Source organism: Delphinus delphis, chromosome 15 (genome assembly GCF_949987515.2).
Source record: "Delphinus delphis chromosome 15, mDelDel1.2, whole genome shotgun sequence".
In the NCBI taxonomy this organism is placed as follows: Eukaryota; Metazoa; Chordata; class Mammalia; order Artiodactyla; family Delphinidae; genus Delphinus; species Delphinus delphis.
The window spans coordinates 64,988,220-65,008,714 of NC_082697.1; the positions used below are offsets into that span (position 1 = coordinate 64,988,220).

At 43.4% G+C, this 20,495-nt stretch overlaps 1 protein-coding gene across 2 annotated transcripts in view; it reads left to right on the forward strand.

Moving 5' to 3' along the window:
* VPS35L (VPS35 endosomal protein sorting factor like) overlaps window positions 1-20,495 on the forward strand; it is a 128,832-nt gene that overhangs the window by 3,585 nt on the left and 104,752 nt on the right. The window contains exons 2-7 of one of the 2 annotated variants that reach the window (XM_060031838.1): window positions 4,349-4,448; window positions 6,939-7,106; window positions 9,231-9,353; window positions 11,938-11,962; window positions 14,610-14,686; window positions 18,386-18,514. In XM_060031838.1, the coding sequence (XP_059887821.1) occupies window positions 4,349-4,448; window positions 6,939-7,106; window positions 9,231-9,353; window positions 11,938-11,962; window positions 14,610-14,686; window positions 18,386-18,514 (622 nt within the window). Of the gene's footprint in view, window positions 1-4,347; window positions 4,449-6,925; window positions 7,107-9,230; window positions 9,354-11,937; window positions 11,963-14,609; window positions 14,687-18,385; window positions 18,515-20,495 lie in introns of those variants that run through there. The other variant, XM_060031837.1, reaches the window with a different exon arrangement.

Below are 20,495 nucleotides of genomic sequence, written 5' to 3' on the forward strand. Positions count from 1 at the left end.
CCACCCTTTCGCATTGCTGGGAGTTGGGGGTCTTTTTACCAGCTTATCAGCTATGTTCGCGGGAAGAAGAGTAAGGCTTTTTGAGAAAATGCCCACTAGAGGTCACTGCTAGCCTTACCAAAGACCCAGGCATTGAAAATGCTTTTAACATCTCAACCTATAGGAAACACTAGGGAACTGAGAGCAAATTTGAGGAAATAATGGAAGAAATGGTTGAAAAATCGAAATAGCAACTTGACATGGACTTACGGCAAGTGTAAATGTTTCCTTCCCTTTTGTTTTTTAAAGGTTTGTCCAGAACAAGTATTTTTTCCCCAAAGAATTCCCTCCCCTCACACTTAAAAAAAAAAAATCATTTCAAAGCTCAGTCCTTAAAAAAAAAAGAAAAGACAATTGCTTTTTCAAATTCTCAAGTTGACCTATAGATGATCTGTAGAACTACTGAATCCTAGAGGCAGGCTGCCTCGGTTTGCATCTGTCTGTATCACTTGCTAACCTCTCACAAGTTACCAACAGCCTCAGCTTCTCCATCTGAGAAATGGGCATAATCATAGTACCTACCTCATAGGAAATAGAGGTAAAGGGCTTGTCCTGTATCCTGGTATATAGTGTCAGGGAGAGGAAATTCCCCCTCCTACTCTCTTGAGTTCTTGTGGCTGGACCAATAATAAAATTGACACAAGGTAAATTAATGGGAGAAAAAGAAACAAATTTTAATTTGTATGTTCTGGAGGTCTCATAGATACAGGACCTAAGAAGTGGCTGAAACAGGCAGCTTTTATACTTTTTAGACAAAATAGATTTGTGAGGAATTGACAGAACAAGGAAAGTTGGGCTTTGGGTGCTTAATTAGTGAAGAATCTAAACAGCAGGCTTGTGGTATTAAAGAAATAACAAGGTTCTTTTATATAGGCTTCTTGGCCCTGAGTCCCCATCTCTGGCGACAAGGGTGTCCTTCTACCTCCAGATGCAAGTGGGCACCTTTCACAGGGGAGACTTATTTCCTGCCTTCAGGGAGACAGAGAGGAGGGTCAGAGTGTCCCTCTACATCAGCTCTTCCTTAAGTTTCTTAAGTAACTTTAATTCAAGATAATCACTATGCCATATTTGGGGGTGGCCCGCTGTGGGCCCCAACAGTAATAAGCACATAACAAATGAGAACTGATACTCGGTTGTTGTGTATCAAGTCATACTGCTCTTTTGATACTATCCTTTTTTTAGCTGTTGATTCGTTAATAATTATTATGGCGACGAACAACACATTTGCAGTTGAATTTCAGGTCAGATTACATTTCTACTCATTCTATTAAATTAACTTTTCAAAATTCTATTGATAAAGTTAAGAGTGATCTGAAAGGAGGAAAAGTATAAGTTGATTTTTTAAACTCCATTATGGCTGTTGATGACTAGATTTCCAATTTATTCTTTGGGGTTTTGTTTGTTTTATAAATCAAGGATTGGCTGGTGGCATATTAAAAGGAGTTGGGAAGAATATTTCATAAATGAATTCAACTGAAATATTTTTGGAAGATGAAGACAGTATATATTTAGTAAATGTAACCCAAAGGGACTAGGCAGTGTATTGTGGTAGGGGTTTTCCTTTAAAAACAAAAAACAAGTAGAGGCCGGTCTATATTGTTCACTAGCTTTTCTCCTTTCCTACACTCGAAGCGAAATTTATTTAGAAAGGGATGGAAGCGAAATTACATGGGCTCTCAGTTCTTTTGTACTGTGTTAGATGTCTGAGTAGGTGGGGTTTATTGAGTAAAGCTGATTAATTGCAAGGCACAGTTAGATTTGGGGTTCATACACATATTAATGAAGTCAAGGAGCTGAGAATGGGGGTGGGAATGGGGGGGCGTGGAAGGGATGAATTCAAGGCATCTGGAGGCCAAGGAAACAAAGGGGCCAGCTTCCTGTGCTCTTTGAAACAGAGTTTTCCAGGTTTTTAGGCCTGTTTGCCGTTTGGTCAGCCATTTTGACTTTAAGTCATTCCTCTCTTCTTGAATTTTACTGTAAGCATTCAAGAGAAGCCAAGCTGCACCTTCAACACTTTGTTTAGAAATTTCTTCAGCCAAATATCCAAATTTCATGGCTCACAAGTTCTGCCTTCCACAAAACACCAGGACACGGACTAATTCAGCCAGGCTCTTTGCTACTTTATAACAAGGATTGCTTGCCTCCACTGTCCAAAAGCGTGTTCCTCCTTCTGTATGAGGCCTCATCAGAATGACCTTTACCTTCTGCGGTTCTACCAACATTCTGTTTACCCCCACTTAGGTGTTCTCTAAGGAGGTTGAGGCTTTCTCTGCAGCTTTCCTCTCTTCTTTCTGAGCCCTCACAATTTCTAGCACATCCTTCAGAACTCTTCCAGCCTCTACCCATTATCCAGTTCCAAAGCTGCTTCCATATTTGTTATACTAGCACTCCGCTCCGGGTACCAATTTTCTGTCTGAATTTGTTTGGGCTGCTGTAATGAAATACCACAGACTGGTTTTCCTTTTTTTTTTTTTCGGTTGTGCTGTGTGGCATGTGGGATCTTAGTTCCCCAACCAGGGATCAAACCCATGCCCCCTGCATTGGGAGCACAGAGTCTTACCCACTGGACCACCAGGGAAGTCCCCCAGACTGGTTTACTTATCAACAACAAAATTTAATTTCTCACAGTTCTGGAGGCTGGAACTCCAGGATCATGGCAGCAGCATGGTCAGGCGAAGGCACTCTTCCTGGCTCTCAGCCAGCACCTTCTCACTGTGTCTTCACATGGTGGAAGGGGCTAGGGAGCTCTCTGGAGCCTCTTTTATAAGGGTACTAATCCCATTCATGAGGGCTGTACCCTCAAGATGTAAGCACCTCTCAAAGGCTCCACCTACTAATACCTTTTGTGGGTTAGGATTTCAACCTGTGAATTTTAGGGAGACACATTCAGATCGTAGCACCTCTCCTGCCTTTTATGTTCTAGTTCTCATGCATTTTAATTCTATATATATTTTAAACACCGTAAGAAGTTATTTTTTGTAGTCGATATTTAGTTTTACCTACACCTTTATCTTTGTATGTTCTTTAGTATATATCTAGTATATATGCATATGTACACATATATGCGCATATATATATGTATATATACATGTTAGCATATATTTTTTGCTTTCCGCTGGGATCATTTTCCTTCTACTTTCAGCATTTAAAAAAAAAATTAAGGTGTGGTTCTGCTGCTGCTGCTGCTGCTGTTCTCCTTTTTCTTTGACTGGAAACTTCTTTCTTTTGCCCTAATGTTCACAGAGTAGTTTCACTAGGTCTAGAATTCTTGGTTGGGAATTATTTTCTTACAGTACTTTAAAGGTATCATTCCTTTGTCTTGTGGCTCTCATTTCTGTGCTGAGATAATAATCTTTACTGTTGTCCTTTGAAAATAACATATCTTTATTCCTTTTAAGAAATCCTCTCTTTATAGTTTTCAGCCATTTTACTATGAAGGCCCTAAGTATGGTTGTTTTTTGTTTTGTTTTTGTACTGGTCTTGCTTGGGGCACAAACGTTTCTTGAATCTGCGAATCAGTGTCTTTTTAGTTGGGGAAAATTTTTAGCTATTATCTCTTCAAATACTGCTCTGCCTGTTCCTCCTCTCTTCTTTGGAATTCAGATCGTATGTGTGTTAGACCTTTCTTCATGTCTCTTATGCACTCTTCTGTGCTTTTCATCTTTTTTCCTCTCCATGCTTCAATGTGGGTGATCTCTCCCCTTTTATGTTCCTTCTCACTAATCCCTTCACTTGTTAAGCCTCCGCAAGACTGATGAAAACTCTCTGCTCTTCATCTACTTGGCTTATTCCTCTTGCTCTTCCACAGCGTAATTGGAGAATACTTTGAGGGGAAACCAGGACCGAATCTCTCACTTCTCTGCACTGCCTTCTCTTCAGAATCTCTTCCTTCAAGCCCTGGCTGTCTCCATAGCCCTGAACCCTAGTTTATCTCTACAGCCCTGTGAGTTTTCCTTAAAGCTTCTTTGGCTACTCTGCACCCTAGCAGCTGCCCTCTGCCTGGCTCTTGTCCCATGCCAAGAATCAAAATGTTCTGTGAGAGATAGCTGGGCAAGAAAGTTGGCTTCACTTCAGTGAGCTTCCCTTTGTCCTGGCGTCTGTCCTCGCAGGTCTTGTTTGCCTCGGCAGCTCCTTATACCTTCAAACTGATTTTAAAAAAAATGTTTTTTTTAATTTACCACTTCTTATTGGTCTTGGTAAAAATACTGTTCCACTGTAAACTGTCTCATCGATGAGGAAGTCTCAGCAAGAAGTTGTTAGTGTGTATGCATCTCCAACTAATTGGTTTCTGGGTTTTGCTGTTTACCAGGCATTCCAGGAACAGGAACTACAAGGCTGAGTTTGCATCATGCCGGTTGGAGGCTGTACCACTGGAATTTGGGGACTATCACCCACTGAAACCCATAACTGTAAGTTTTGTCGAGGGTCCCTCTGTGACATTCTTATTCCATAAAATTATAGACAGTATTCCTGGGTCTTTCTCATTTTGCCAGTGGTAGGTGCTTTTGCATATTTAAATCAACCAGTTTGTTCTCTGCCCCATTTTTTTTGTGATGTTGGTCTCACCCACCATCATTTTTATTCCCTTTCTCATATTAGTGAGGTGATCACGCATATGGGATGCCTTTGTTCCTGATTTGGAGGTGTAAACAAAATACTTCTTAATTTGCTGATTTGGAATATTAAGATCACTCTAATTACTAATGTAAGGTGCTGTCCTGAATAGCATCTTAGTCTATCTGTGAGTTTATTTAAAAAACAAAACAAAAGGCAAGCAAGAGTCATAGATTGTCTCATCTGAGTTAGCACTTTTTTATCAACAAGTAATAGAAGCTACGTGGTTGTCATCATGGGTGGGATGAGGTTGACAGATGCCACTAGACACTGAGGACGTGACGTTTCTGAATGGCAGAGAACCTGAGAACACACAGGTGATTACATAAAGCAGGAGGTCACAAGACCAAGCTTCAGTCTCCCAGGGCCCCTCAAATCCCCACGGGCTCGAGTGGCTGCGGCTGACCCATCAGTGAGTTGGTTCCAATCTCAGGAACTCAAACCCAACAGCAGGAAGAGTGTCTTCTCTGCATTTTCTGTTTGCCCAGTTGGGTTATGTGTCCTTCCCTGAATCAACCCTGGTGACTGGGGTGTAGGATATGCTGATTGGTTGGGTTGGGGCTCCTGCCCACCCTGGGAGCCAGGAGCAGAGTTCACTCCACCAGGCCTTTAAGAGCTGAAAGTCAGGCAAGGCTGCCTTCCCAAAGAAAATGTGGACTGTTGAGGCTGGGAGATGGAGGAATGGAGGCCAGGCAGACAGGAACAACAGACATGCACCAGTGGGAGGCACTTCAAGTTACCTAGGGTTAGTGTCAGACTCCACAGGTGTAGGGCATGGTCTTCAATAAAACTGCCCTAGCTTCAGACTCCAGCTGTAAACTTGGGGGTCCCCAGGCCACCTGCACTTCTGACCAACTGGCTACAAATCTAAGGGTTTCCGGCGACCTCCCTCAGGTTTGATAATTTACTAGAACAACTCACAAAACTCAGAAAAGTGAAATACTTATGCTTATATTTTTATTATAAAGGATGCACATGAGGACCAGCCAAATTAAGAGACATATAGGGCAAGGGGGAGGGTCCCAAATGCAGAGCTTCCTTGTCCTCTGCCTGTGGAGTCAGGGTGTGCATCACCTCCCAGCGCATCATGTGTTCAACTGGGAACCTCCACTGAGCTTTGGGGTCCAAACTTTTTATTGGGGTTTTATGACACACATGATGGATTGATTCCTTGGCCACATGATTGAATTTGATCTCCAGCTTCCCTCCCCTCTGCTGAAGTGAGATCTCTTTCATCTTTTGATAGGTTTATTGTCCATCTGTGGTGAATTAGCCTGAAAATTTTTTATCATAGTAAACCTTTAGACAGATCTGTTATATTCTACAGTGAGGGTTATCGCCTGGCTGAAAGTCCGAGCCCTCTAATCACATGTTTGGTCTTTCAGCATCCTCGCATCAGCATAAACTCAGGTGTGATCGAGGGGCTCATGAATGACTGATGCTCCAGGGACTTGGAGTGTCCTTTCCAGGAACCGGGGACAGAGGCCAAATTCTCTTTTATCCGACGCCCTCTCTCCTTCATGCTGTTACAGCCTCTCTCTCTCTGAAGAATTGTTCCGGGTTTTTATAGCCTGCTCATTTAAAAAGGAGTGGAGCCTAACTAGCCCTTCTGGATGTTGATCCTAAACCTTCAGCAGACAGACTCTGGGTCTGGTTGGATCCTCTTGGCTCAGGGGTTCACCACGGTCTGGTCCTCTGAAGTTGGGGAGGGTTGGGGGCAGTGGAACAAGAACATGGCTTCACACCCCAACACCCCCGCCTGCTTCTTAACACATACACAGTTCTCCCGAAAGGGAGGAGTTGGGCGCTCACTGTGATGATGAGCTGGCCGCGCAGAGCTACTGAGACCGTCTTCGAGAATGACGACTCTGGGATCTTCCGTATGCTGGTTCGTTACCCCACCTAGACCATTGCTGCAAGATGCAAATTCTGCTGCACTGGGTCCGGGGTGGGGCTCGGGGGTCTACAGATTTATGAGCTGGCAGGTGATGTGCACGCGGCTTGTCCAGAGACCACACTTTGAGTAAGAAGGCCCTGTAAGAATTCACTTATAGCATCACCTTCTAAATCTCAAAGACCCTGTCTCTCCCTTCCTAACCCCAATTTCTCACCTTCCCTTCCTCGACAGCTGGGATTCTGAGTCATGTCAGTTTGTCACAAAAATAAGTGTCCCTGCTGCAAAGGAATGGTCAGTTCGTAACGGAACAAGGGAAAACCCATTTGCGTGTTTCATTGGGAAAAGTCATAGGAGACTACCATTTTACCTCCACAGATTTTCCCCACAGGTCACAGAGTCAAAGACAAAGAAAGTGAGCCGGAAAGGAAGCACTTCTTCCACGTCCTCTTCATCCTCCAGCTCCGTGGTGGACCCACTGAGCAGCGTCCTGGATGGGACCGACCCCCTCTCCATGTTTGCGGCCTCTGCTGACCCTGCAGCCCTGGCGGCTACCACGGTAATGCTCCTAGCTATGGTCAGTCCTGTGGGTGCAGGGTTGGGGATTTTCATCGAACAAGTAATACGCAGTGCGCTCGGGTTGTAACAATTCAGATAATCCAGACTCAGTGACACTGCATAGCATGTAGATCCTGGAAACTGCTTCTTCTTCTTCTTTCGTTTTAAAGCATTTTAAAATTCTTTATTTTCATTTCACTCTTTTCATACCCTTTATTTTGGATTTATTTTTATGTAATCACATAACTAATTTACTAATTTTTCATGTAAAAGATCAAACATTACAGAGGAGTCCAGCTGACCAGCTCTCATTCTGTTCTGCACTCTGGAGGGCATTGGTGTTATCAGTGTAATGTATATTCTTCAGCTTTTTCTTTGTATTTTCATAGATATTTATGACAACAATTTCTGAACATTTACATACATACTCACATATAAGTAACAACAACAGCAGTCATAAGAGTGTCAGCTAACTGCGTAGCAGGTATTTTCCAGGTGCATTCCAAGTGTAGTTCTCATACTGCCTAAGCTTCATTTAAAGAGGTCCACGCAGAGGAGCAGAGATGTTAAGTGACATGCAAGCTGGAATTCAAGCCTGGGCAGTCTGACTTCAGAATCCACCATCATTCTTTGCTGGCATTGCACACAGCTATTTACTTTTTTTTTTTTTTTAACGTGTATACTTTTTTTTTTTTAACGTGACAATATGTCTTGGAGAACTTTCTATATTAGTACTTAGAGAACAACCTTCTTATTTTGAACAGCTGCATTGTATGGTAAGGAACAGGACATGATTTGGGGTTTTTTTTTTGGCTGCACTGCTCGGCTTGTGGGAATCTTAGTTCCCCGACCAGGGATTGAACTCGGGTCCTTGGCAGTGAAAGCCCAGAGTCCTAACCACTGGACCGCCAGGGAATTCCCAGGGACATGATTTAAATTGCCATGATGGACACATAGACCGTGTGTGGTGTTTGTTGGTATAGGCAGTGGCGCATTTGTCCTTGAACATACATAGATCTTGGTGCCTATGTGCAAGGATTTCTGCAGGGTAACTTCCTAGGAGTTCATTACTGGGTTAAGGTAACATATACATAAAGTTTTTTTTTTTATGTGGACCATTTTCAAAGTCTTTATTGAATTTGTTACAATATTGCTTCTGTTCTATGCTTTGGTGTTTTGGCCCTGAGGTGTGGGATCCTAGCTCCCCGACCAGGGATCAAACCCACACCCCCTGCATTGGAAGGCAAAGTCTCTTATCACTGGACCGCCAGGGAAGTCCCCATATACATAAGGTTTTGATGGTTACTGCCAGATTGTTCTCCAGAAAGGGTTCACCAATTTACACTCCCATCAGCATAGCAGTATTTTGGAGTGCCTGTGCCCTGCATCCTTGCCAACCTGGCTACTATCAGTCATTTTATTTTATTTTATATTATTTTATTTTTATTTATTTATTTTTCTTGCGGTACGCGGGCCTCTCGCTGCTGTGGCCTCTCCTGTTGCGGAGCACAGGCTCCGGACGCGCAGGCTCAGCAGCCATGGCTCACGGGCCTAGCCGCTCCGCGGCATGTGGGATCTTCCCGGACCGGGGCACAGGCGGACTCTCAACCACTGCGCCACCAGGGAAGCCCTATCAGTCATTTTAAATCTTGCCATTCTGATTGTTGAAAAGTGATCTCTTTCAGTTTGCCTTTCCTTGATTCTTAATGAGTTTGAGCATCTTTTGATAGGTTTATTGTCCATCTGTGGTGAATTGGCGTGACATTTTTTTATCATAGTAAACCTTTCGATAGATCTGTTACATTCTACAGCGAGGGATTGTCTGCCTTCTCATACTTTTTTTTTAAGCTTTACTGAGGTATAATTGACAAAATTGTAAGATATTTAAAGTGTGCAATGTGATGCTTTGATACACATATACATTGTGAAAGGATTCCCTCCATTGAGTTAACTCATACATTACCTTACATACTTACCCTTTTTCTGGTGAGAACATTTAAGTTGTACTGTCTTAGCAATTTCACTTATACAATACTGTGTTATCATCTGTCATCACCATGATTGCTTATACTTTTTTAAAAGATTTAAAAATTGCTGCTGAAGAGATTGTCTTGCCTTTTCTTAGGACAACTCCAGAAAGAAACGTGACAGAGATGATAACTCCATTGTAGGATCAGATTTTGAGCCTTGGGCCAGCAAACGAGGAGAAATCCTTGCCCGGTATACTACCACGGAAAAGCTCTCTATTGTGAGTACCAGTATACTTTTTCCCAGTGTCTACTTCAGATTTCGTAGTTTTTTTTTGTTATTACGATTCTGCACCCGATTCCAGTGTGTAGGTTCGCTCCCCCCACACCAAGCAGTTCTTTGTCACCAGTGGGGTGTCCTATCAATCCACTCAATTCTGACATTGTCTCCCTGGAGAGAGCACCAGCTCCCACAGCTTAAGGGCTCAGGCCCCACATCAGATGCTAATCAGAAGTCCAGGTGGGCCTCCCTGGTGGCACAGTGGTTGAGAGTCTGCCTGCCGATGCAGGGGACGCGGGTTCGTGCCCCGGTCCGGGAAGATCCCACATGCCGCGGAGCGGCTAGGCCCGTGAGCCATGGCCGCTGAGCCTGCGCGTCCGGAGCCTGTGCTCCACAGTGGGAGAGGCCACAACAGTGAGAGGCCCGCGTACCACACACACACACACACAAAAAGTCCAGGTTGTTACCTGGCTTCTGACCAACTAGCTATAAATCAGCATTTCCCATGACCACCTCTTTGGGTTCAATTAATTTGCTAGAGTGGCTCACAGAACTGACTAGACTACTGGTTTATTACAAAGGATATTAAAGGTTATAAACCAGTAACTAGATGAAGAGATACCTAGGATGAGGTCCTGAACAAAGGAGCGTCTGTTTCCATGGAGTTTGGGGTCTAGCACGGCAGCATGTGGATGTCTTCTGATTCACCAACCCGGAAGGTCCCTGAACCCCTTCCTTTCGGGTTTTCATGGAGGCTTCGTTACATAGATATGATTGATTAAATCATTGGCCACTGGTGATTGATTCAACCTCCAGCCCCTCTCTCCTCCCCAGAAATCAGGGAGGTGGGACTGAAAGTTCCCACCCTCTAATCATGTGGTTGGCTCCCCTGACAACCAGCCTCCATCCTTAGGTGCTTCCGAAAATCACAGGAGAGTGCTTCCTAAAAGGAACAGAAGACTCCTGGATTGTTCTCTCACCTGGGACATTCCAAGGGTTAGGAGCTTTGTGCCTGGAATTGGGACAAAGACTAAACATATATTTCTTCTTATAAATCACAGTATCACAGTTATGTTGCCCCAACGCCGACGTTCTGTGAGTTTCAGTTATTATGTCAATGTTAGTTGGGAGAAAACGTGCTAATGCGTTCCTCAAAAAATGTGTTAAGAATCGGGGATCAGGCACAGTTCAGACAGTGAACTGGAGCCGCAGAGTCGTGTCTCTGGGGGAGGAGAGAGTTACGAGGGGAAGAGAGTGCCACCCTGAAGAAGGTTAACTTCTTACCGTTGCTCAGGGAGTCCCACTGGTGGGTTTTCTGCCAGGGCTGGGAGTTCACTGCTTCTTTGGGTGGCACTCACTAGGGCAGGTTGTTGGCTAGTGCCCGGGGCTTACCTTGTACTCAGCAAGTTGCTCAGCCGGGGAAAGCAGGTTAATGCTTATGTCGTCAAGGTCTAGCTTGTGAATGAAGCCCTCCCTAAAGAAGAGAGATGTTCGTCTCTCTTCATGCTGGAAAGAAGTCTAGAGGCAGATAGTCCAGGACTATGTGGCAGCTCCCAAGTCATCAGGGACCCAGCTCTTTCTGTCTTGCTGCTCTGTCATGTTCAGTGTGACCTCATGTCCAAGTTGTTAGAAGGCGGAAAGGGGAAAGTGGGATGCACCCTCTCTCATTCAAGAACACTTCCTTGGGCCTTCCCTGGTGGTCCAGTGGTTAAGATTCCACGCTTCCACTGCAGGGGGGGGCTCGGGTTTGATCCCTGGTCGGGAAACTAAGATCCCACATGACGAGTGGTGCGGCCAAAAAAAAGAACACTTCCTGGAGTCCCCTCAACATGTCCAGTTACATTTGTCTTGAAGATAGTCATGGGCTGTACACAGTGCACCCATCAAAAATCGGGGCTGTAAAAAAAAAAAAAAAAAAAAAAAAAAATCGGGGCTGTGAGCAGGGAGGAAGGGGTGAACTCAGTAGCGACTAGGAAGGTTCTGCTCCCTTCTCCCAGAGTCTATACTTGTTAAGCAGAATTGCTGGACGATTTAATTCTTTTTCTTACTGTTTTCTGATTGCCCTGATTTAATATAAAGCCGAGATTCTCAACCAGGAGTAATTTTACTCCCCAGGGGACATGTGGCAATGCCTGAAGACGGTTTTGGTTGTCACAACTGTGGGATGCTACTGGCATCTAGTGGGTAGAGGCCAGGGATGGTGCTAAACATCCTACAGTGCACAGGACAGCTGCTCACAACAGAATTTTCCAGCCCATAACGTCAATATTGCTGAGGTTGTGAAACCCTGATTTAGAGTAAGCTAAATGCTTTCACATTGCCACCATTGTCTCAAAATTTTGCTTTTTTTTGGCTCATTTTGAGAGTCCTGAAATGAGCAGAAATTTGAATCTCTAGTAGTTTCTAGTGAGCTGTGTTTTCCTCCTTTGAATAAATATTTCTGTTTTTCATTTAGATAAATAAGTGGCTTTGTTGGAAAACGATGGATCATGTTGTCTTAGTGCTGCTTGAACAATAAGTAAAGTTTTTGTCACAGGGTCCAGTAAGTTTTAAAAAATATTAACATATATTTTTTGCCTCTGCAGAATCTTTTTATGGGATCTGAAAAAGGTGAGTTTTTGCTGTTGTTACTGTTTTGATGGGGAATTCTCCCATTACCTTTAATATAATTTTCCAAAGGAAAAAAACATCCAATCCTGACGTTTAATTCAATTGAAGCTATTATTTCCTAGATTATGTATAGACTTGGTAGAATCAAAATACATATTAGATGACGAATGAAAAAAAAAAAGACCAAAGAGTTTACTAGGAGGAAAACAGAAACTCAGTGCTTGACTTTGGGATTACAGAGCAGTAGTCTCCCATCTATGTGCCTCCTCACTGGCTGGGAAATGGTTGAAATTCTCCTTTTTACAGATCCTTTCTTTTGCCTTAAGTCATTATCCCTTGTGAAAACACAGATGCACTGGTGAGGGGAGGCACACACTCAGTCTTATCAGCCACTGGTCCCTGAATACGGCAGTTCTCAATTTCTCGTGCCAAGACACAGTCTGGACCAAGGTGTCTCAAACTAGCTGTTCAGCAGAGTCACTTGAGGAATATATATATATGTGTGTGTGTATATATATATATATATATATATATATATATATATATATATATATATTTCATAGAAATACAGACCACTGGGCCCCACTCCACTTATTGAATTAATCTTGAGGAAGGGGATGCAGGAATTCCATTTTTAAAGCTCCTGGGTGATTATGAAGCCACTGTCTTAGATGCTGTATCACTGGGGTGCAGAGGAGCACAGCCGTGGTTTATGTGCAAATCGCCGGTGTGGCAGCTGCAACTCTCCTCGTTCTTTGCAGGTTGGGGCAGCACACTAGAAATCAAGAGAGTCGGAGCACCTTTGTTATGGGCATAACTTTGACCCCAAACCGTAAAAAAGTAAATCACAGCATTGCCTATCTACCAGTTTGGAGAGGTCAGAAAGTGACAATACCGCTTGCTGGTGAGAATGTAGAGCAACAGGAACGCTCATGTGCTGCTGGCGGGAGTGTAAAATGACACAACCGCTGTGTAAAGCACTTTTGCATTATCTGTGCAAATTGAAGATGGGCCAACCCTTTGACCTAGCAGTTCCACTATTAGGATATACCCTAGATCAGAAATCGGCAAACTGTATCCTGGAGGCCGAATCTGGCCCACTGTTTGATTTTGTAAATAGTCCTATTGGAACACAGCCGTGCCGTTTGTTTACGTATTGTCTGTGGCTGCTTTTGTGCTATAATGGCAGTTGAGTAGTTGTGACAGAGACTGTAGGACTCACAAAACCTAAAATACTTATATATGGCCTTTTATAGAATGCATTTTTTCAGCTCTGCCCAAATTCATGTTTCTTAAAGTGTGGTCCAAGGACCAGCAGCATTGACGTCACCGGGGGCTCATTAGAAATGCAGAGTCTCAGGCCCTGCCAGACCTAGTAAAAATCAGAATCTGCATGTTAACACATCCTTACGTGATTCCTGTAAAAGTTTGAGAAACTACCCTGAAGAAATGCATGCATATATGAACCAGGAGACATGCACAGAAATGTTTATAGCATATTGTTCATAGTAACCCCAAGCAGGATACAACCCAAGGATCCACTGACGGTAGAATGAGAAATAAACTGTGATGTAGTCACACAGTGGAAAATGCTAAACAGTGGTGAAAATGTGTGAGCTTTATGCAATGACAGGGGTAAACTTCATGAACTAAAGTCAGTGGTGAATGAAAGAAGCAAGACAGTGTACAGTCTGGGTGGTGGCTACAAAGGTTTTATAATTATCTGTTAAAATGTACATATATGCATGTTCTGTACTATATTTCAAAATGAAGGGAAAAGTAGAAGTAAGGTAAAAAAAAATCAGATTATTTGGAAACTCCTTAATTTTAGTAGTTGTTAGTAATTGAATAATTGTACCATGCCCTCAGCTGATCCCAGACAAATCTGTGAGTTAGCACCAGAGCTAAGAAAGCAGTGCCTTAAAAGAGTAAACTTTAGCTCCTGAGAGCGAGTTCGGTAAGCAGGAGCAAGGAAACCTCCGGTCTAGAACAGAAACACCCTTAAGATGGAGAAAGAGTTCTGAAACAGGAGGCTCTAGAGGGCAGCAGCCAGCTGGCCAGAGAGCCCTGTCCTGTGACCGGCCTGTGGCCCGGAGTCCTTTCCTTCTCTCCCCGCCAGTCCCTGCTGATGGGAAGAGTTGTGCTGATGGATGATGGAAGGAGGCTCACTAGTCCTGTTTGCTTGAAGAGACGGCTTTGAAGCCCTAGTGTTTCCACCTCTGGACAGACAGTGGGATTGTTGTTTTGTTAGTTGTTAGTACCACAGTTCTGCACTGTGAATATGAGCCTGAGAGGGCCTTTTGTTTGTGGAAAACAATTAAATGACGGATTTTTGGCATCCTTATCTGGCTTCCTTTCTTTAGGAATAAACAAATGATTCAGTGAAAAGTTTGTAAATATCAGATGTCGCAGAACCTTTTTGAGGCAGGCCCACTGCACTCCCACGGGCAGCTCCTAAGCAGAAATGTTTCTGATGAAACTTTGGTTACCTAAGGAAGTTGCTTCCAAAATCTCAGGGAGTTTTCTGTAATGAAGTTGTTCCCCAGCCTCTTTATTCATGATGAAGTGTAGAGTGAAAGATGCCTTCCTTTGGGGGTATTGGTGACAGAGGAAAGCCACCTGTGTGACATGAATCCATTCTGTTTAGGCAAAGCTGGGACTGCCATATCCGCAATGTCGGAGAAGGTTCGGACCAGGCTGGAGGAGCTGGATGATTTTGAGGAGGTGAGCAAGTCAGTTGTTGAATCGGGGTGGGGGGGGGGGCTTCCCGTGTCTCTGCCAGGTGAGGTCGGTCTCGGTGGCTGGTCTCTGATTAATTCTCGAGCTGCTCATTGTGTTCAGTCCTCCTGAGGCACCAACCGATCGAGGGAGAGATGCCAGTGGCGCGGCTGGCCAAGCTCACAGGAGCCTTCCTTGGGCTGGTTTTCTGAAGGCGTTTTTCTCACCGTGATGCTTGAGCAAACCCCGGGTGTCTGGGGACAAGGTCTAACTGTGAAAGCCAACGGTAGCCATCTCCCGGGAAGCCGCCTCGTATAGTATAAAACAGTCATGCCTGCTGCAGAGGCCATGCATGGTCGCTCAGCTGCTGAACTCTTTCAATTAGCCTGCACGTGCTTTTAAAGAACATGAATCTTGCCAACTCATAAAAATTAGTAAATTTAACGTATAAATCCAGATTTCTGACTTCTCTTAAATTCCACCTAACTGTGGGCTCACATTCTTGCATTTAACCTGGGTGTGTACTGTCCAGGTTGCATGGTCCTCCCTGGCCCAGTTCACCCATAAACATTACTAGCCTGGCCCCTGGAGGCGGTGAATTTGCATCCTCTGGAGTATCATTTAGAGAGGCAGCATACCATGGGGGTTAAGAGGGCAAACTCAGGAGCCAGACTGCCTGGGTTTGAATCCTGGCTCTACTGTTTGGTAATTCTGTAGTTTGGGACAAGGTGCTTAAGAGCTTGAGCTCTGTGCCTCAGTTTACTCATCTGTAAAGTGGGGGTGCTACCTAGTACCTGCCTCTTAGGGTGATTACAGGGGATTACATGAGTTAATGTATGTGAAGTGCTTAGACCAGCACCCAGCACATGGTACGTGCTTTGCAAGTGTTAGCTGCTGTCACCATCACCATTATGAGTCTAGAGGCCTTAGCTTGACCGCTTATTAATGGGGTGCCCTTGGGCATTCATCTTCCTGTACCCATTTCCTCATCTGTAAAATGGGGATAAAGAATGCAGTTGTGTAGGCTGAATGGGAATGCTTTGAAATCCACAGAGGTCCCTATAATGGCAGTTGCCATTGCTGTCCTGCATCTGCATTGTCCTGCATTGCAATGTCCTGCATCTGCAATGTCCTGCATTGCTGTCCTGCATCTTGCCCCAGTTTCAGGGTCCTTCCAGCTCTAAGACCAGAGTTGTTAGGTGCTCAACAGAGTCTAATAGTCCAATATTTTATTTTCCAATTCAGAAATGACATATTTTGAATTGGGGCGCCCGAGAGCCTCAGTCTGCATGTCATCAGTCAACCTTGGCTGGTAGGAAGGGAATTGCTAAGGGTTTTTATCAAAGCTCTTTTGTCTGTTGAGTATCTGAAAGTCACTTGAGCTGGCTTACATGGAAAATAAGGACTGTATTGAAGGATACTGGGGCACTACCCTGAACCCAAAGGCACAGTGGCCTGGAACCAGGAACTGAAAAACCACGCAGAACCCCAGCAGCTGTCCTCTGTGTCTCTTGCTTCTGTGTAGCCTCCAGACTCTTTCTAGTTCTCCTTTTTTTTTTTTTTTTTTTCCTGCAGACTGGTTTCCTTGCTTCCCCTGCTCACAGGAGCACATGGCTGCCCCATGGCTTCCAGGTTAACATAGCATATTAGTCAGGATAAGACTAGGTTGTGCTGTGATAACAAATGAACCCCCGTATCTCAGTGGCTTAATATAACAAAGGTTTATTTCTTCCTCACGTTACTCGTCCAGTGTAGGTGACAGACATACCACCGTCTTGTGGTGCTGCCATCTCAACATATGGCTCCAGGGTTGTCACAGCAGAGCTGAAGAAAGGGTCACTTTTCACTGCCTCAGCCCAAAGGGGACACATGCCACTCTATTTACCACCCATTTGCCCAAACTAGTCACGTGGCTCTTCCTACAGCAGAGGGGCAGGGAGGATCCTGTCTCACAGTTCAAGTGACCAGTTGGGATCAGTTCAGATTTCCTGAACTTCCTACTTGTATTCCTTTAATAAAGAGTTCTTCCAGCAATCCCACTCCTGGGCATATAGCCAGAGAAAACTCTAACTCGAAAAGATACATTCACCCCAGTGTTCACAGCAGCACTATTTACAAAAGCCAAGGCATGGAAGCAACTTAAATGTCCAACAGATGAATGGATAATGACAATGTGGTGTATTTATACAATGGCATATTACTCAGCCATAAAAAAGAATGAACTAATGCCATTTGCAGCAACATGGATGGACCTAGAGATTATCATACTAAGTGAAGTAAGTCAGAGAAAGACAAATATCATATGATATCACTTATATGTGGAATCTAAAATATGATACAAATGAACTTATTTACAAAATAGAAACAGGCTCCAGACATAGAAAACAAACTTATGGTTACGAAAGGGGAAAGGGCAGGAAGATAAATTAGGAGTTTGGGGTTAACATATACACACTGCTATATATAAAATAGAAAACCAGCGAGGACCTACCGTATAGCACAGGAAACTATACTCAATATCTTGTAATAAACTATAATGGAAAAGAATATGAAAAAGAGTATATATATATATGTATAACTGAATTACTTTGTTATACATCAGAAACTAACACAACATTGTAAATTAACTATACTTCAATTTTAAAAAAAAAAGAGTTCTTTACTTTGGATTCCAGGCAACATTCATATAAAAAAGATTTGGTTCCTGCTCTCCTCACGTGGGTTAGCATGACCCTCACTCCTGTGAGCTGTGCAATCAGCATCTTAGCAGGAGGCAAGGATTAGTGAGCATGTACTGTGTGCCGGGTGGTGCCAGCTCTTTACATATGTTATAATATTTCATCCATGTGATGGCCTTGCCCTCTTCTGCCGTGGGTTTTTGCTGGGTCTGCTCTCTGTCCTGCATGCTCTCTCCCTGGACTAGTTAACAACCCTCCATTGCCTAGTTAACGCCTGTACACCACTGAGAGTTTGTCTCAAGCACCACTTGCTCCAGGAAACCATTCTTGACCACCATTCTAGAGTCCATTCTGAGATGAACCTTTCCCCCAACATTTGAATATCCCTGAAATTGGACTGTGTCTCTCAATAGGTGCATGTCCGTGATCGGCACTTTTTCTTCCTTAGTGGTGCATAAAACAGTTGTGCTTCTTAAAACGGGCACCTCAGATTCAGAGAACTATGATATGTGTCTTTGTAGAATTGTTTCCCTGAGCATTTGTCTCAGTTTGTATTAATGTCCATCTTGTCCTCTGTACCTTAAACTCCATTAGTGCTGAAACAATGTCTTTTTGCTCACCTTTGTATCTGGGGCATCTGGTATACCATACTTGCCTGGCACACAATACCCCCCAATAACTATTTGTTGAATAAGGTAAGTCCTGTTATCACTGTTCACAGAAGAGACTCAGGGAGGAAAGCAGCTCACCAAGAATCATATGGTTAGAATGTGGCTCAGCTGGGAATGGGCTCAGGTCTGACTTGTGTTCAAGGCCAGTTTTTCAATCACTGCCCTCTAGCCATCTTTGCAGAAAACTCAAAGAACCTCTTTGATTACAAGACAGAACTATCAATCCTGGTCAGGATATGAGGGGAACTTAAGAGACCAAAACTCAGCTAATACTCAGTATTGTCCATGGGGGCGAGGGGGGAGTCCAACAATGTTTTTTCTTCTGTGCCTGTATCTTTCTACTTTTCTGCCCACAGGGATCCCAAAAGGAGCTGTTGAATTTGACTCAACAGGATTATGTGAACCGCATAGAAGAGCTCAACCAGTCGCTGAAGGACGCCTGGGCCTCGGACCAGAAAGTGAAGGCTCTAAAAATAGTCATCCAGGTCAGGTTGAGTGATTTTTTTTTTTTTTTTCCCCAGAATTTCCTTTGTAAAACTCCTTTGTGGATAATTAAGGTCTTCAGAGGCCTGCCTTCAGGGTCTTACCCTAATTTTTTCATCTGTTCTATTTTCACGTACTTCCTGTGAAAGGCCATAATTATGAATCAGTGTTTTTATGAGATGGCTAATCCCAGGGCCACCATGTGCAGCTGCATAGGTTGTGCACTGTGCAGTTCCAGGAAATTCACCCTAGGTTACAGAATTACTGATGTCCCCCCTGGGTTGTGCAGTTCATTGGCCCTGTTACATCACCTGACACATTTATGATTTGTGTAGACTAAAGATTGATCAACTGTCTTTTGGGTTTCCTTGACCAAATTGCTTTGTATCTTTGGAACTAATGGTTGTGTGTCCCTGATATATGCATTTTGGGGTCATGTTCTGCATAATGATGTGACAAAGAAAATGTATATACAGTGTTAAGAGAGGTATGTTTGTTGAATCCTCTTTGTTGATGAATTTGTTAATCCATGACAGCTCTAGGATCTCAAGAGCAAGTTCCACAGGGAAAACAGCTTATTCTGTTTCTTGACTCTTAAGATCATCCCGTCTTGTCAAAACACGCTCAGAAGTACACGGTAAAAGGAATAACGTAAGCATTATGCTTTTCAGAGCAGAGTTAATAGAGAATTTCTGAACAGCCATTTTAGTTCAGAAGGACAAGATTTCATCCTTGTTTATTGTCATGGGAATGTGACGTTTGTTTTCTTGCTCTGGGAGTCTTTACACTGGGTACTTGAAGTCTTTTAAGATGACACTTTGTATGGCAGGTGCTATGTTTTTGGTGTTCGTGACAGAGGCAAACCCAAGCCCTTTTCCCTTCCATCACTGTTGTTAGTTGACAAAGCAAATACTCTGAAGAAGATTTCTCTCATCCTGCAGGCATGTGATGGAGGCTGCTTGCTGAGTGGCTCAAGTGAGAGAATATCTAAACTAACAAGAGCTTCTTCAAAATATTTTTGTTGGCAACATCTCTCCATAGAGTATTGTGGTATAGAACTGTGACTTCTAAGAGTTTGACATCTGGAGGAGATTTGATTCATGTCTTCCCAAAGAAAATAATCATGAAACTGTTTAATTAACTCCACATCTAGCTAATAGTAACTGTTTGACTTGCAATACTTTAAAGACTGCCTTCTTTATCCAAAAAAGCTAGTCAAGGTACAGAATATGGAGAAATGAGCAGTTTCCCTTATTTGCTCTGCAGTAAGATTTTACTTTGTTTTTTCAGCTTTATTGAGGATATTTTACATATCCTAAAATCCACCATTGTAAATGTACAATTCAGTGATGTTTTTAGTAAGTTTACAGAGTTGCCCAGCGATTACACAATCCAGTTTTAGAACATTTTCATAGCCACTGCCCACCCCCCGCCCCCGCCCCACCCCCTGCCCAAATTTCCTCAAGCCTGTTAGCACTCAAACCCTGCTGCCACTTTCAGCCTTAGAAAAACCACCGATCTGCTTTCTGACTCTATGAATTTGCCGTTCCTGACGTCTCATGTACGTGGGGTCACTCATTATATACTCTTTCGCATCTGGCTTCTTTGACTTACCATGTTTTTGCGGTTCATCCATGTTGTAATATCAGTACTCTGTACCATTTTTCTGCTGCATAGTATACCACTGCATGCATAACCACATTTTACTTATCCATTAACAAGTTGATAGACATTTAAGTTGTTTCCACTCTGGCCATTATGAGTAATGCCGCTGTTCACAATTGCAAACAAGTCTTTGTATGGATGTATATTTTCATTTTTCTTGGATAGATTCCTAGAAGTGGAATTACTAAGTCATATGGTAAGTTTATGTTTAACTTTTCGAGGAACGGCCAAATTGCTTTCCAAAATGGCTGCACCATTTGCATTCCTACCAGCAATGTATGAGGGTTCCAGTTCCTCTATATCTTTTCGATCACTTGT